The following is a 13,648-nucleotide window of genomic DNA, read 5'->3' on the forward strand; positions in this document are numbered from 1 at the left end:
TTATTCAAGTTTTCTTCTTCTTTGATGGGATGATCCTTTTCAGTCAGGGTTGGGGAATTTTCTTCCTCTTCAGTCTCTACTGACTGTGGAGTACCTCAGGGCTCCATTTTGGGACCTATTCTGTTTTCACTATTTCTGTTGCCTTTAGGCCTTATTTTTAAGAAACACAGTATGTCTTATCATCTTTATGCTGATGATATTCAGATTTATTTGCCTATTAGATCTGGAGGATCAAATTGTCATTCATCTTTGTTATTATGTCTTGAGGAGGTGAAGTGCTGGTTAGAGCAAAATCGCCTACAACTAAATGCGAGTAAATCTGAAGTAATAATTTTTGGGCCAAATAAGGTTGACTGTGACATAAACAAGGTGTTAGGTACATGGACAACTAATTTCCAGTCCCAAATAAGAAATCCGGGTGTAATTTTTGACTCGGCTCTAACGTTTGATCATCAGATTAAATGTGTGGTAAAAGTTGCTTCTTTCAGTTGAGGACTATTGCAGAAATGAAATCCTTTTTGTCTGGTGCCGATCTTAAGATAGTGATTCATGCATTTATCTCCTCCCGTTTGGACTACTGAAATGCACTTTATTTGGGAGTGAGCCAATCTCTTATTTCAAAATTGCAATTGGTCCAAAATGCAGCTGCGAGGCTCCTTACTAGTACAAAGAAAAGGGAGCATATTTCTCCAGTTTTGGAAAAGCTGCATTGGCTTCCGGTTAAATATCGGATTCAGTATAAGGTGTTGCTGTACGTTTTTAAAGCTGTCCATGATATGGACCCAGAATATATTACGGACCTGATTCATTTGAACTCTGGTAGATCTCAAAGATCATTTAACTGCTTACTGCTCTCAGTTCCAAAAACCCGCCTGAAAACAAAGGGGGATCGTGCATTTTCGGTTACTGGCCCAAGACTGTGGAATACCCTTCTTCCTGACATCAGATCTGCACCCTCAGCTGATGTTTTTAAAACTCGCTTGAAAACATACTTGTTTTCTACGGCTTTTCATAGTTGACTTTGGAAGAAGTAAATTACTATTATTATTTTTTTTTGTTATTGTTGATTTTTGTTTTTACTATTCTCATCTTGCATGTTATGTTGCTGTACAGTCCTTTGGTCTACTTTGTAGTGGAAAGGGCTCTATACATAAAGTAGACTTGAGACTTGAGTTTATGGATATTATTAAGAAATTTGGAATATCAGGGAATTTTAAAACCTCATTGAAATTGATAAATCCTAATAAAGTCATAGAAAACTCAAATCAAAAGCCAAACTGTTTGAGAGTTTCACCAAAAATATTATAGATATAAAACTTTTTCCTGGCTAGTTTATGGATGTTGCTTATAAAATCTGAATACTGTATCAAGGAATTTTTAAAATTAATCTACAAAAATTTAAAATCAAATGACAAAAATTTAAAATTGTATTTAAACTATTAAAACAATAGTATTAATATATAAATATAGATTATATATATATATATATATATATATATATATATATATATATATATATATATATATATAGTTTTTCTAATAAAATATTTTTTGTTTGTTTATTTCTAAATTAACAATGTAAATGTTGAGAGTATCATTAAAATATTCTGAATATTGGATTTCTTTCTTTCTTTTTTTTTTAATAACTCAGTTTCCGCCATGTTGGAAACCCTTAAAATATCAGGGAATTTTAACATTTAATCGTCATTAAAACACTTGAATTAAGTTAAATTTTTAATTGCCATTTAAAAAAGTTTTAGAAATGTCAAATTAACAACCAAAATGTTGACCTCCCTTCACTAGTTTATGTCAGTCAGTAAATGAACATAATGACATTGAATGAAGAGAATAATCTGAGATTTTATTTGAGAATTTGTCTCTCTGTTCATGAACAATGATTCAGTTTTAGTCAGGATTGTGTGACTTATTTTTAATCTTAAATGTTCGCCTGTGGGGATAGAGACTTAAGAAATCCTGCGGGAAAACCTTGGCATATTTTATCTTTCAGCCAACTTGCGCTGGTACTTTTTAAGTGGGATCAGATAACCAAACTCCTGTATATACATTTAGACACTTGAGTGTTTGTTGCTCCTGCATTTTAGCGAGTGCCGGCCAATCTGCGACATTCATGCATCCTGTAGGCACACATGTAAAATATACCTGCAAAAACAAAAGACACATGTTGAATGAGATCAACATGACATGATGGAGATCAAACTAAAAAAATGCATCTTCACTGACCTGCAAAAAAGGTCATGAGCAGAGCGACCCAGCCCAGAATGTAGGACCATGAGAAACGCCAGTCACTGAAACGCTTCCCGAGGAAGTTCACCGTCACCCCGGTGTAGATCGCCATAGCGAGCAGAACAAAGAGCGCTGGAGGAGACATGAATGAGAAGGTTAGATGACTTGTTGTGTTCATTATCTGTCTGTATAAGCATCTGTCAATAGGTCACTGAAGGGAAAGACTTACTGGAAATAAAAAACATGATCCCTGCAGCAAAGGAACGGTTGAATCGCTCAAAGGCAGAGAAGTGAGCGAAGGAGAGGATGCCTGCCATGATTCCCGCAAAACACGACATCGCCGACAGGATCATGAAGGCTCGGGTTGCATTCCAGTAAGCTGAAATGAGACAATGACAGAAACAAAGATAGAGATGGACTCTTTAGCTTAGACTTGATGGAGGAACGTGGACTTTTCTCAGTTGTTTCTCACTGAACTTCACAAATTTGGGGAAACTGCAGTTAAAGGAGCAACGTTTAATGAATCACTGCAGCCTTTATGGTTAAAAGATAGATTAATAATGTCTTTGTTTGTTAAGTCCAATTTTTGTAACCTTTCTCTAACTTTTCTATGAAGAAAAAAATATATAAAAAATATTAAAATCAAAATATAAATCTAGAATAATAATATTAAAGGGGACATCGGATTCAAACTTCACTTTTACATGGTGTTTGCATATAAATGCATCTTAGCAGTGTGTGGACACAACCACCCTACAATGATAACCCCCCCCCCCCCCCCCCCCCCCCCCCCCCCCCCCAAACTAAACAAAAAAACAAAAAACAGTTTCTGAACAATGGACAATTCAAAAAAAAAAAAAGTTTCTGAACAATGGACAATTCAAGGCAGGTTTTGCTTAAAAGTTCAAACTCAAGGATGGATCATGACCATTCTTCATGACCCAGCTGCACCTCCAGAAGAAGCAAGTCTCACACTTTACATTTTTTATGATTATTTGCATATCGCCTTTCCTCTCCAATGGAAGAGGGGGCAGGGCAAGCAGAGCTCATTAGCATTTAAAGAGACATGCACCGTAACAAGTCGCTGTGAACAAGGTAACAATAATGTTGCTTTACACGACCATTGAGGAGTAACAGACATTTCAGAATCACTCCAACTTGTGGAAAATGGCCATCTGATGTCCTCTTTAAAATAAATGTAAACAACAAATTAAAAATAATATTTTTTGTTTACTTACTTTTGACTTAAAAAATATTTTAAAAATGAAATGTGAAAATATTTGAGTTTTATATATATATACAAAAAAACATTTATAATATATAAACAAAAAACAGCATGTAACATTAAATTAAATGGGAAATTTTTAATATTTAGAATTTTGAAGTTGTTTTACATACACCTTAAAAAAATTATATTTACCTTTATAACTATCATGAATTTGGGGCAGGACTAAGTGAGAGGGGTGCGTGTGCATATGGGAAACATGTTTGAACACAGTCAGTCTCTCACTCACCGATGCTGTCAGTTTGCGTGTAGCATTTGCCAGACATGATGGATGGATGCACATTATTGGACTTCTTTTGGACTATTGAAAAATAACACCCATTCACTGCCATTATAAAGCTTGGATGAGCAGAACATTTTATAATATAACTCTGATCGTATTCTTCTGAAAAAAGAAAGTCATATACACCTAGGATGGCTTGAGGGTGAGTAAATCATGGGGTAATTTACATTTTTGGGTGACCTACCCCTTTAAGCCCTTTTTGAACCCAAATATGCTTAATTGTCATGAAAATAATATCACTATATAAAAATGTGAATCATTTATAAGCTGCAATTTCCTAATGTAAAATATTTGTATGTATTTATTTTTTGGTAGTTTGTGAGATTAAAGTTTCAAAATGCATGAACTTATAAAAATGTCGCTTTAAAAAAACAAAACAAACAAACAAACAAAAAAACATCTTCCATAAATTTAAATTGAATTATTAAATGTTGTGCACAGCTGTCATTAAAACAGCTCTGATTAAATTACGCAGAACCTAAAAAATATTTAACATTCTTTTACTACTTTGCCACTATGGCCATTTTCTTCATGAAATGCAAATACGTTTAATTTCTCACATAGTCAAATTTCCACCAAAGTTTGTGTGTGCGTTTACAGTTTCCTGTTACTACAGCCCACACCAGAATTGCACAAGCAAAACAGCGTGAGTAACTTGTACTTCAGTACACATGATATCATTCACACAATGCCTATCTGCAAAGCCTCACAACAATATGTAAACAATAGAGTTGAAATCCATACACATGCAAAACAGCAGAGGGACAACAAGTAGATTTTTCTATTTACGTTTCTTTTAATAGAGTCTCTCCATTATAATTATCTAACGATCATAAATGACTAAAAAAATGGATAAAAAATGTTTTATAATTTATGTATGTATATAATAATAATAATAATACATTTTATTTGTAATGCGCTTTTCTTAAACCCAAAGCGCTACAGTAATAAAGTAATAAATAAAATAAAATAAAAACACCAAAAGCAATACAACAATTCATTAGAGAAAGACAGTCTTAAATAAATGTGTCTTAATCAACTTTTTAAAATAACCCAACGTTGGTGCATTTCTGACGGGCAGAGGGAAGGACATTCCATAGCTTAGGGGCTTTGTATGAAAAGGCTCTTTCCCCCATGGTCTTTAGCTTACATGATGGCTGGTGAAGTGAAAGAGAGTTAGTAGAGCGAAGAGAGGGTGATGGAGTATAAGGACTGATGAGATCACAAAGATACTCAGGTGCAGTCCCATGAAGTGCCTTGTATGTTAAAATAAGAATTTTAAAATCAATTCTCGCATTTACGGGAAGCCAGTGTAATTGTGAAAGAACCGGTGTAATGTGTTCACGAGAAGTACACATGAGCACACGAGCTGCAGAATTTTGTATATACTGAAGCTTGCTCAACAACTTGCCTTTCTGTGTCTGCAAAAGAGAGAAAAGGTCTAAGTCGAGCTATGTTTCTCAGGTGGAAAAATGCAGTTTTAGAGATGTGTTTTATGTGTGCTTCAAATGATAATTGTGGATCAAAAATGACACCAAGATTTATACACTGTAAATTTTGTGTAAATCTGCTTTGTATTTTATATTGTAATTTATTGTTTATGATTGAACGTGTTATACAGGACTCCCTTGTAAAAGAGACTGTGTCTCAATGGGACTTTCCTGTTTAAATAAAGGTTATATATATATATAAAACAAGAAACAGCATGTAACATTAAATTAAAAAATTAAATGTGAAATGTTTAGTATTTTGAATTTTAAAGTTTTATTTACAGCTTCAAAAAATATATTCATTTTTATAATTATCATGAATTTGGGGTGGGACTAAGTGAGAGGGGTGTGTGTGCATTTGGGAAACATGTTTGAACACAGTCAGTCTCTCACTCACCGATGCTGTCAGTTTGTGTGTAGCATTTGCCAGACATGCAGTATCTCCAGAGGCCCTGGTGAGCGAAGCTGCCAGACAGTCTGTACTGCATCCAGTAGTCTGTCGCTGTGGAGACCACCAGCAGGATGTTGGCCATGATAGCACAGAACAAACCCCCTCCCATAAAGCTGTACATCCTGAGGAGCTAAACGCAATGACAGACACATTACAATCAATTACACACACACACACACACATACACACACACACACACAGATGCTCATAATGCACAGTATATTCAGGTGAATCACGAAACAGGTCACTCTTAAAATGAAACGTTCCAAAAGGGAATTTTCACAGAGGAGAACCATTTTTGGATGCCTACGTCCTACGTCATCCGCCGGAAAAGCGTTCTATTGTGAATGTGCATACAACAGTTAGCGGAAGCTAGAAATTACGTTTATTAAATTTGAAATATGGATTTTTTCTTGCAAAAACGCATCGATTCACTTCAGGAGGCCTTTATTAACCCCCCGGAGCCGTGTGAGACACTTTTTATGATGGATGGATGTGCTTTATGGATGTGCTTTATTGGACACCCATTTACTGAGCAGAACATTTTATTTTTTTGAACCCAAATATGTCACTATATAAAAATGTCACTATATAAGAATGTGAATCATTAATAAGCTGCAATTTCATAATGTAAAATATTTTTTTTGCATTTATTATATATATATATATATATATATATATATATATATATATATATATATATATATTGAGATTAAAGTTTCAAAATGCATGAACTGAAAAATGTTGATTTAAAAAAAAAAACTACATAAATTTAATTATTAAATGTTGTGCACAGCTGTCATTAAAGCAGCTCTGATTAAATTACGTAGAACCTAAAAAATATTTAACATTCTTTTACTACTTTGCCACTATGGGCATTTTCTTAATGAAATGCAAATACGTTTAATTCCTCACATAGTCAAATTTCCACCAAAGTTTATATGTGCATTTACAGTTTCCTGTTTCTACAGCCCACACCAGAATTGCACAAGCAAAACAGCGTGAGTAACTTGTACTTCAGTACACATGATATCATTCACACAATGCCTATCTGCAAAGCCTCACAACAATATGGTAATAAACAATAAAGTTGAAATCCATACACATGCAAAACAGCAGAGGGACAACAAACGCACGCCTGATGGAGAAATTACCAGTTATCATTATCATCAATATAAAATGTGGTGAGAGGCCTAAAACATACACTACATTATTAATTTATAAATGGAGATGATTCAAGCTATGCAAGCTCCATTTCACACATTATTGCTTTTTTAAAATATGTATATGTTTAAATCACAAGCATGCTGAATTTTCAGCATTGTCACAGAGGGCGCTATAGCTTAAACAGTCTTCTACAGTTTAGCAGAGCAAAGTATGAAATGTTGAGTAAACATAAGTCTCTGGATGAATATGGTGAACACATAATATACTTTTAAAGTTTCTAGTCAGTCAGGATGCTAAATAGAAGCATCAGAGGTTAAAAGCAAAAAGTGACACTTTTAAAGATTCATTTCTGTGATGTGACTAATGCTTAGGGTTACAGAACTTCCTGCAGATTAAATCTGTGCAAACACCCACTCTAAAATTCTGCAAATGTTGTTCAATGTCCAAAAAAAGGTTTAGGGTAAAAAGACAGAACATTTACATTAATGTATTTCAACACAATAGTGTACATGAAGCTTCTAAGTTTATAAAAAAATAATAATAATAATAAATAATAAAAAAAACAATAAATGATTGTACATAAATAAATAATGTGGTATTACTAATAAAATAAATAGAAGTGATATCAAGCATGTGAACTCAAATTAATAATTGAATAAATTAAATAAATGCTGAATATTCTTTTTTTTTCATTTAAGCTATTGATAATACATTTAATTATTACATGTTTAAATTTAATTATTAATAAATGTGTAATTAAATTAATTAAATTATAATTAATTTGCAATTAAAGATTTTGCATTTAATTACAAAAGATTACTTTCTCTCCCCAATGTACATCAAGTTTTTAATAAAGTATAAATAAAAATATATTTTTAAAGATTACATCATTTTGTCCATCAATTTTTAATAGTTCTTTTTATTATTATTGTTGCTAATATAATTTGTAAAGAAAGATTTTGTATTAAATTAAAAAAATTATGTTCACCAAACATAATTTATCCATCAAATATCAAGTTCTATTATTATTATTTTTATTATTTTATTTTTTATTTTTTTGAATTCCTAACAATACAATTTGTAAAGAAAGATTTTGCATTAAATTATTTGCCATTTAATTATAAAAGAAAGTGAGACTTTCAGTCCACACTTTATATGAAGACTTGAAAAACAAGTTTTTAAAGATGAGTTTATCCTTTCATCCATCAAGTTTCAAGAGTGTACTTATGGTTTGTTCAGTTTGGAGGGCCTTCCCACTAGAAATTGCAATAAACTATCACATTTATCCTGAAAACCATCACAAATGCCACTTAATCAGGGAAGGATTCTTACCTGAGGTCTTCAGGATAAATGAACCTGCTTAAATATTGACCTTCCCAGAGGGAAAGAGAGAGAAAGTGGGACCTGCAGCGAGTGTAATGTCAAAAAGGACCCACCAGGCCAAATTCCAAAAAGTTATCCTCTCTGCTTTTCTGCTGATGGAGGCAAAATCCTTTAAAATGGGCCACACAGAACAAATGCACTTGAGCTTGATGCTGTCTGAGGCCTGGGTCCGCACTTGGGGTTTGGAGGGGGAAGGGTCTTTTTTAGGCTCTTTTTGTTGTTGTATTGGCTGTTCTGGAACTGTGATGTGCAGAGGCTTGCAATACTGTAAGGTCAATGCAACATGCTGAAGCGCACACTTTCATTCAGCCGTGCATGTGGTGACACACTATAGTTGATGTAGCTTATGCCCATTTTCACTCACATTGCATGACTCTTTTTTGACAGATGACTTTGATGTGATAAATAAAACATATATTTTAAAATAGCTGCATATTAGTATAGTACAATAATATGTGCACAAGCAAAATACTAACAAGGTGCTATTGTGCTGCCATAAAACTACAAGATCATACAGTTTTAAGATAATACCACACTGTTAAAAAACGTTTTTTTCAAAGTTGTAAATAAAACAAAGATTAAAGGACGTTTTATAAAAAAATACTATTTACATTTTTCTACTACAAAATGTCATGTTTAATTCAATGTTACTTTATGTTTCTTTGTCATTATATGAGTTTATATTGAGATCGCTGACTTTTTAATCTGATTGAAGTTTGAGACCGTTGAGATTCTGATTTTTTTTTTTTTTTTTTTGGAAAACTTCATGTTGAAAAGTAATTTATTTTATAAAAATTTCAGTAAAAACAGGAAATTTGTCAAATATTATTACAATTTCAAATAACTGTTTTCTATTTTAATATATTTTAAAAAGTAATTTATTTCTTTGCTGCAAAGCTGAATTTTCAGCATCATTACTCCAGTCTTCAGTGTCACATGACCCTTCAGAAATCATTCTAATATGATGATTTGCATATTAGGTAATAGGTTACATGTCGATAAGCTCGCATCCCCCTCTCAGAGTCAGACGGTGGTGGCCCTTCTCACACAGACGGCGAAGGAGCCGATCGCTCGTGCTTCAAAAACACAGAAAAACAGTCACTGTGAATTCAAGAGTCGTCACCTCTCAGCGATTTGGAGCTGAAGGTGAGTCAGTATGTACCTGCTGATGTCTGTACTCAGGTGGTGGTTTCAGTCTGGCTCTCAGCAGACGATGAGGGTTCAGAGCAGACTGAGAGATGACAGCCTGAAGAGACCAGAAAGACACTTCAGAGAAGATGAAGAACAGGCTCACAGTAACACAAAAATGGCCTGTTTTACCTTCTCCACTGCTCTTGATACAGGATACTGTTGAGGGAAAGAGTCATTGAACAGATTAATTTATTAGTTCAGCTGCATTTGAAGCCATTGTAAAATGCAACACACATCTGTGACTGCCAGGGTTAATATTGGTCAACTAAAACCAGTTCAGTTAATTAACTGAAATATGTAAAATTAGAAAATATAATACAAAGAAATATAAGAAAAACTTAAAAATAGGCAAGGATAACTAAACCTAAATTAACCAAAAATAAAACTTGATAAAAAATATTTAAAGATATTAAAACACACACACAATACAAAATTAATAAAACCTTAACAAAAATTAAAACAGATAATATGAAAAAAAAACCTCAATTTCAAAATATTAACATAAAAATTTTATAGCAAATAAAACTATATTAATGAACTATAATGTATTATTGAATATTTCTATAAATATATTTTACTATATACTGTAGTACAGTACTATATTTTATAATTGTATTACTCTGATATTAATAAATGAAGCTATTTATTAAACACTGGTGTATATTGATTCAATTTAAAAAAGCGATACGCATTTGACTTATAATCCTTTCAACACATCATAAAAAAACCATGTTGGTGTTTATTTTTGCAATTTAAAAACAATTCTTGAAATGAATGTTTATTTTACTCAATATCTGAAAACCTTTATGATTCCAGTCCTTTATGATACAAGATATTTTGAAGAATGTTAGTAACCAAACAGTTGCTGTTGTGATGCTGAGTTTGGTTTGAGAGGGGTCAAAGATTTTAAAATATGATCAAACTTTTAATATGCACTGAAATGCAAACTATTTGTTATTTATTATTCATAAACAAAGCCTGAATGTGTGTACCTGTAATAACAGAGGTAAGGCCTTAAATAAAAAAAAAAAAAAAAAAAAAAAAAAGATTGAAATAGCATATTTTGACTATAATCTAATATATTAACAGAATAGAATAGAATGAATAGAATTCAAAGTCATGCACTACCATTTAATAGTTTGGGGTCATATTAAGTCTCGCCAAAGTTGCATTTATTTGTTTAAAAATACAGTAAAAACTGTAAAATTGTGAAATATCATGACAGTTTAAAATAATGTGAATATATTCCTGTATATTAATTCTAAATTGTGGTGCAGCTAGACAAAATGTGCCTTTATAATCAATATATAATTGGTTTTGTTTGCATTTTATTAAGGTTTTCAGTGGTATAGACCTTTGAAATCTCAAAATAACCCATTATTGCTAATGATATACTATAATGGATCCATACCCAGTAGAGTAGTGTCCACAGTTTTATTGCAGAGAGGGTTGATGGCAGAGCAGATGTAGGTGTCGAGGTCTGTATTGAGATTCAAATCATAAATAAACAGTTGAGTTGTGTTTGTACTGATCTGGTATTTGGGCCCAGTCTGCAAAAGGTTTCTATTCTTGGTCCAATGCACGGGCCTCAGGTGTGGCTTCAGTAGAGCAATGGATCACAACCAATGTCTGTTCATCTTGACTTATGCTGGTTAAGATTACTGGGAGAAAATCCACAGGACCACCTGCAACATAATGCAGTGAGATAATGATGCGGTTCCAATGCCTTACTGTCCTCTAAAGCATCCTATAATTGAAACAAATTAAGTGAACAACTTGGAACACTATATAGGCAGCAACACAAATAGTGCTCCTCAAGCGCACTGTGTAGAAGACAATCCCATAATGCACTGCAACACACTAGGTTGAAAAAAAAAAACTCAAGATAGTGGATTAATATATAAAAAAATGAAAATAATTTTATTTGTTTTATAGAGTCTTTTATTCCATTATTCATTTCCTATTTTAACTTTTTTTTTTTTTTTTACTTATTTAGAATTTCTACAGGTTTGGACCAACAAAGTTGATGAAGTAAAATAAATTTTGTTTATAAATATTATACAGTTTTAACCCAATAAGTGTGTGCAATGTATTTTGTAGGCTTAATAGTGTATCATGTATCTTAGCAACACACTTAAACTAAACTTGTTTGCCATTATTAAAACCCAGTCGATACATTTCAGTTACAAAACAAAAATTTATTAGCAAAAGTACGATTTGTACAACTAAATAATATTCATCATAACTAAATTTGAAATATTAATCATTCTGAACAAACAAATTAATTGCACTTGGTACCTACAGAATTTAAAATAAAATACTAAATAATAATCACAATCAACATAAAATGACATCTGGAATTACGAGGAAATTTCCCAGATTCCAAATGGAACTAATTTGTAACATAAGGATTATTATTTCAAATTCAAGTAAGGAAGAAAAGCATGATTTACGGGGAATGACACTGCATTGTGTCTGAATTAGAGGATGTTCAGCTTTACAGATGTCTTCTCATCCGTTTAACTCCTGAATGTCATTTAGAGTCATACTGTATAATTGCTGTATCCACTGGCATTGGCACTCAGGCTGAGAAATGACACTTGTGCTCCTGGAGCGCCGCCTGGCCACAGACAGAGGAACTAAAAACTAAAAACTGGGGTAAAAATCACTAACTTGGCTTATGGTTTACTGCTTTAACAAACACTATCAGCAGAAAAACGTTTTAACATTGGAGAGATTGACTGTTCCTGTTGAAGACCAGCTTTACCAACTCTAACAATGTTTTTGCTACTGAAGTAGACAATTATTAAATGCTCTTATATGCACGTGTCACGAGGCAAGAAACAATAACTAAATAATACATAACAGTCTTTAGGAATGTTAAAAGCAAAAATCAAAAGTGCATTAAAATAACTGAGTCACTTCATTTTATTCACAAATATATAATGAATATTCAGTTGTACTGCCCTGCTTTACATAGTAAGGCTTTCATAATTACATTAACAAATAATAATAATAATAAAAAAAACATGAGTACATAAAATAAATGCTTAATATCATTGGTTGATGTACATACCAGTGTTATTTTAGTACTTTTAAAATAATATTTATATTTTAAAACTAGTTTATACCCGTTTTCATTTTAATTTTAACGTTTTTTTTTTTTGTCATTTTTTTTATATCTATATAGTTTTATACATTTTTATTTCAGTTTAAGTTTTAGAAATTTAAGTCTGTCAAGTTAAACTAAATTAAAATATGAAATGTTGCCTTGGCAACTGGTTGAAATAAAAAATAAAAAAAAATTAAAATTCAGTTAACGTTTATTTTATTTCAAGTAACAACAGTTTTTTTTTATTTTTATTTTTTATGGTTTTAATTTTAGTTTCAGTTTTAGTTAACTATAATAACCCCAGTACATGTGGCACATTTTAATCATTTATTTCTCATTCACATGAACCCGATTGTTAAATCAGTATATAATGTTTGTGAAAGATTGACCTGTCTTTTTTTTTTTTTTTTTTTTTTTTTAATGCCAATATCATAAGATATTGATTTCACACGTACAAAAGAAGTTTAATCTGAATTGCACTGCAAGAAAAGCGTGTGGAAGCAGGAGTGGGCGGGGCTTCGCATCCTGATTTTAAAGGGATGGTTAGTTCACTCCAGATTTTGCCTTTATTTACGGTTTCAAACCTGTATGACACCAACTTTCACGGTAATTTACTAAAATGACTAAAACAGCTGTCATTCTTTATTCCACTGTAGAAAGAAAGAAACAAACAGGTTTAGATCAATGTGAGGGTGAGAAAATAATAACAATTCTGATAAACTATTCCTATAAATAATAACTGCAACACAGCGAACTGCACTAATTTATAGAGATTATTTATTTCTTATACTTAGTATAGTGATTGTGGCAGCAGACTCTCTCTTTTATGTCAGGTAACAATCCTAGAAATTAAAGAGTTCTTAAAATAGACTTACAATGGAGACAAGACAAGGAATTAAAATAAACAACTAAAAATCAAGATATTTCTTATTTTATTTCAACCAATGTCTTGAAACATCTGAATATATGGGGAAGCCTAATGTTAAAAGTGTGATTTATAGCCCTCTGAAAGTCATGTTAATTATCAAAACCTCAATGGAGA

The 13,648-nt window shown here is 32.1% G+C and overlaps 1 protein-coding gene across 2 annotated transcripts; it reads right to left on the reverse strand.

The window, feature by feature from the left end:
- Positions 1-1,840: 1,840 nt before the first annotated feature.
- LOC109102787 (lens fiber membrane intrinsic protein-like) lies at positions 1,841-8,483 on the reverse strand. Of its 2 annotated transcripts, none has more exons than XM_042773231.1 (5): positions 8,357-8,483; positions 5,700-5,883; positions 2,474-2,623; positions 2,242-2,376; positions 1,841-2,160 (listed from the first exon to the last, which is right to left on the reverse strand). In XM_042773231.1, the coding sequence occupies exons 2-5, from the start codon at positions 5,872-5,874 to the stop codon at positions 2,099-2,101; spliced, it is 522 nt and encodes a 173-aa protein (XP_042629165.1). In that variant the 5' UTR covers positions 5,875-5,883; positions 8,357-8,483; the 3' UTR covers positions 1,841-2,098. The 2 variants fall into 2 exon arrangements, with proteins under 2 accessions (XP_042629165.1, XP_042629163.1); XM_042773229.1 differs by having other exon boundaries at positions 8,253-8,476.
- Positions 8,484-13,648: the final 5,165 nt, after the last annotated feature.

Source organism: Cyprinus carpio, chromosome A16, assembly GCF_018340385.1.
Source record: "Cyprinus carpio isolate SPL01 chromosome A16, ASM1834038v1, whole genome shotgun sequence".
Classification (NCBI taxonomy): domain Eukaryota; kingdom Metazoa; phylum Chordata; class Actinopteri; order Cypriniformes; family Cyprinidae; genus Cyprinus; species Cyprinus carpio.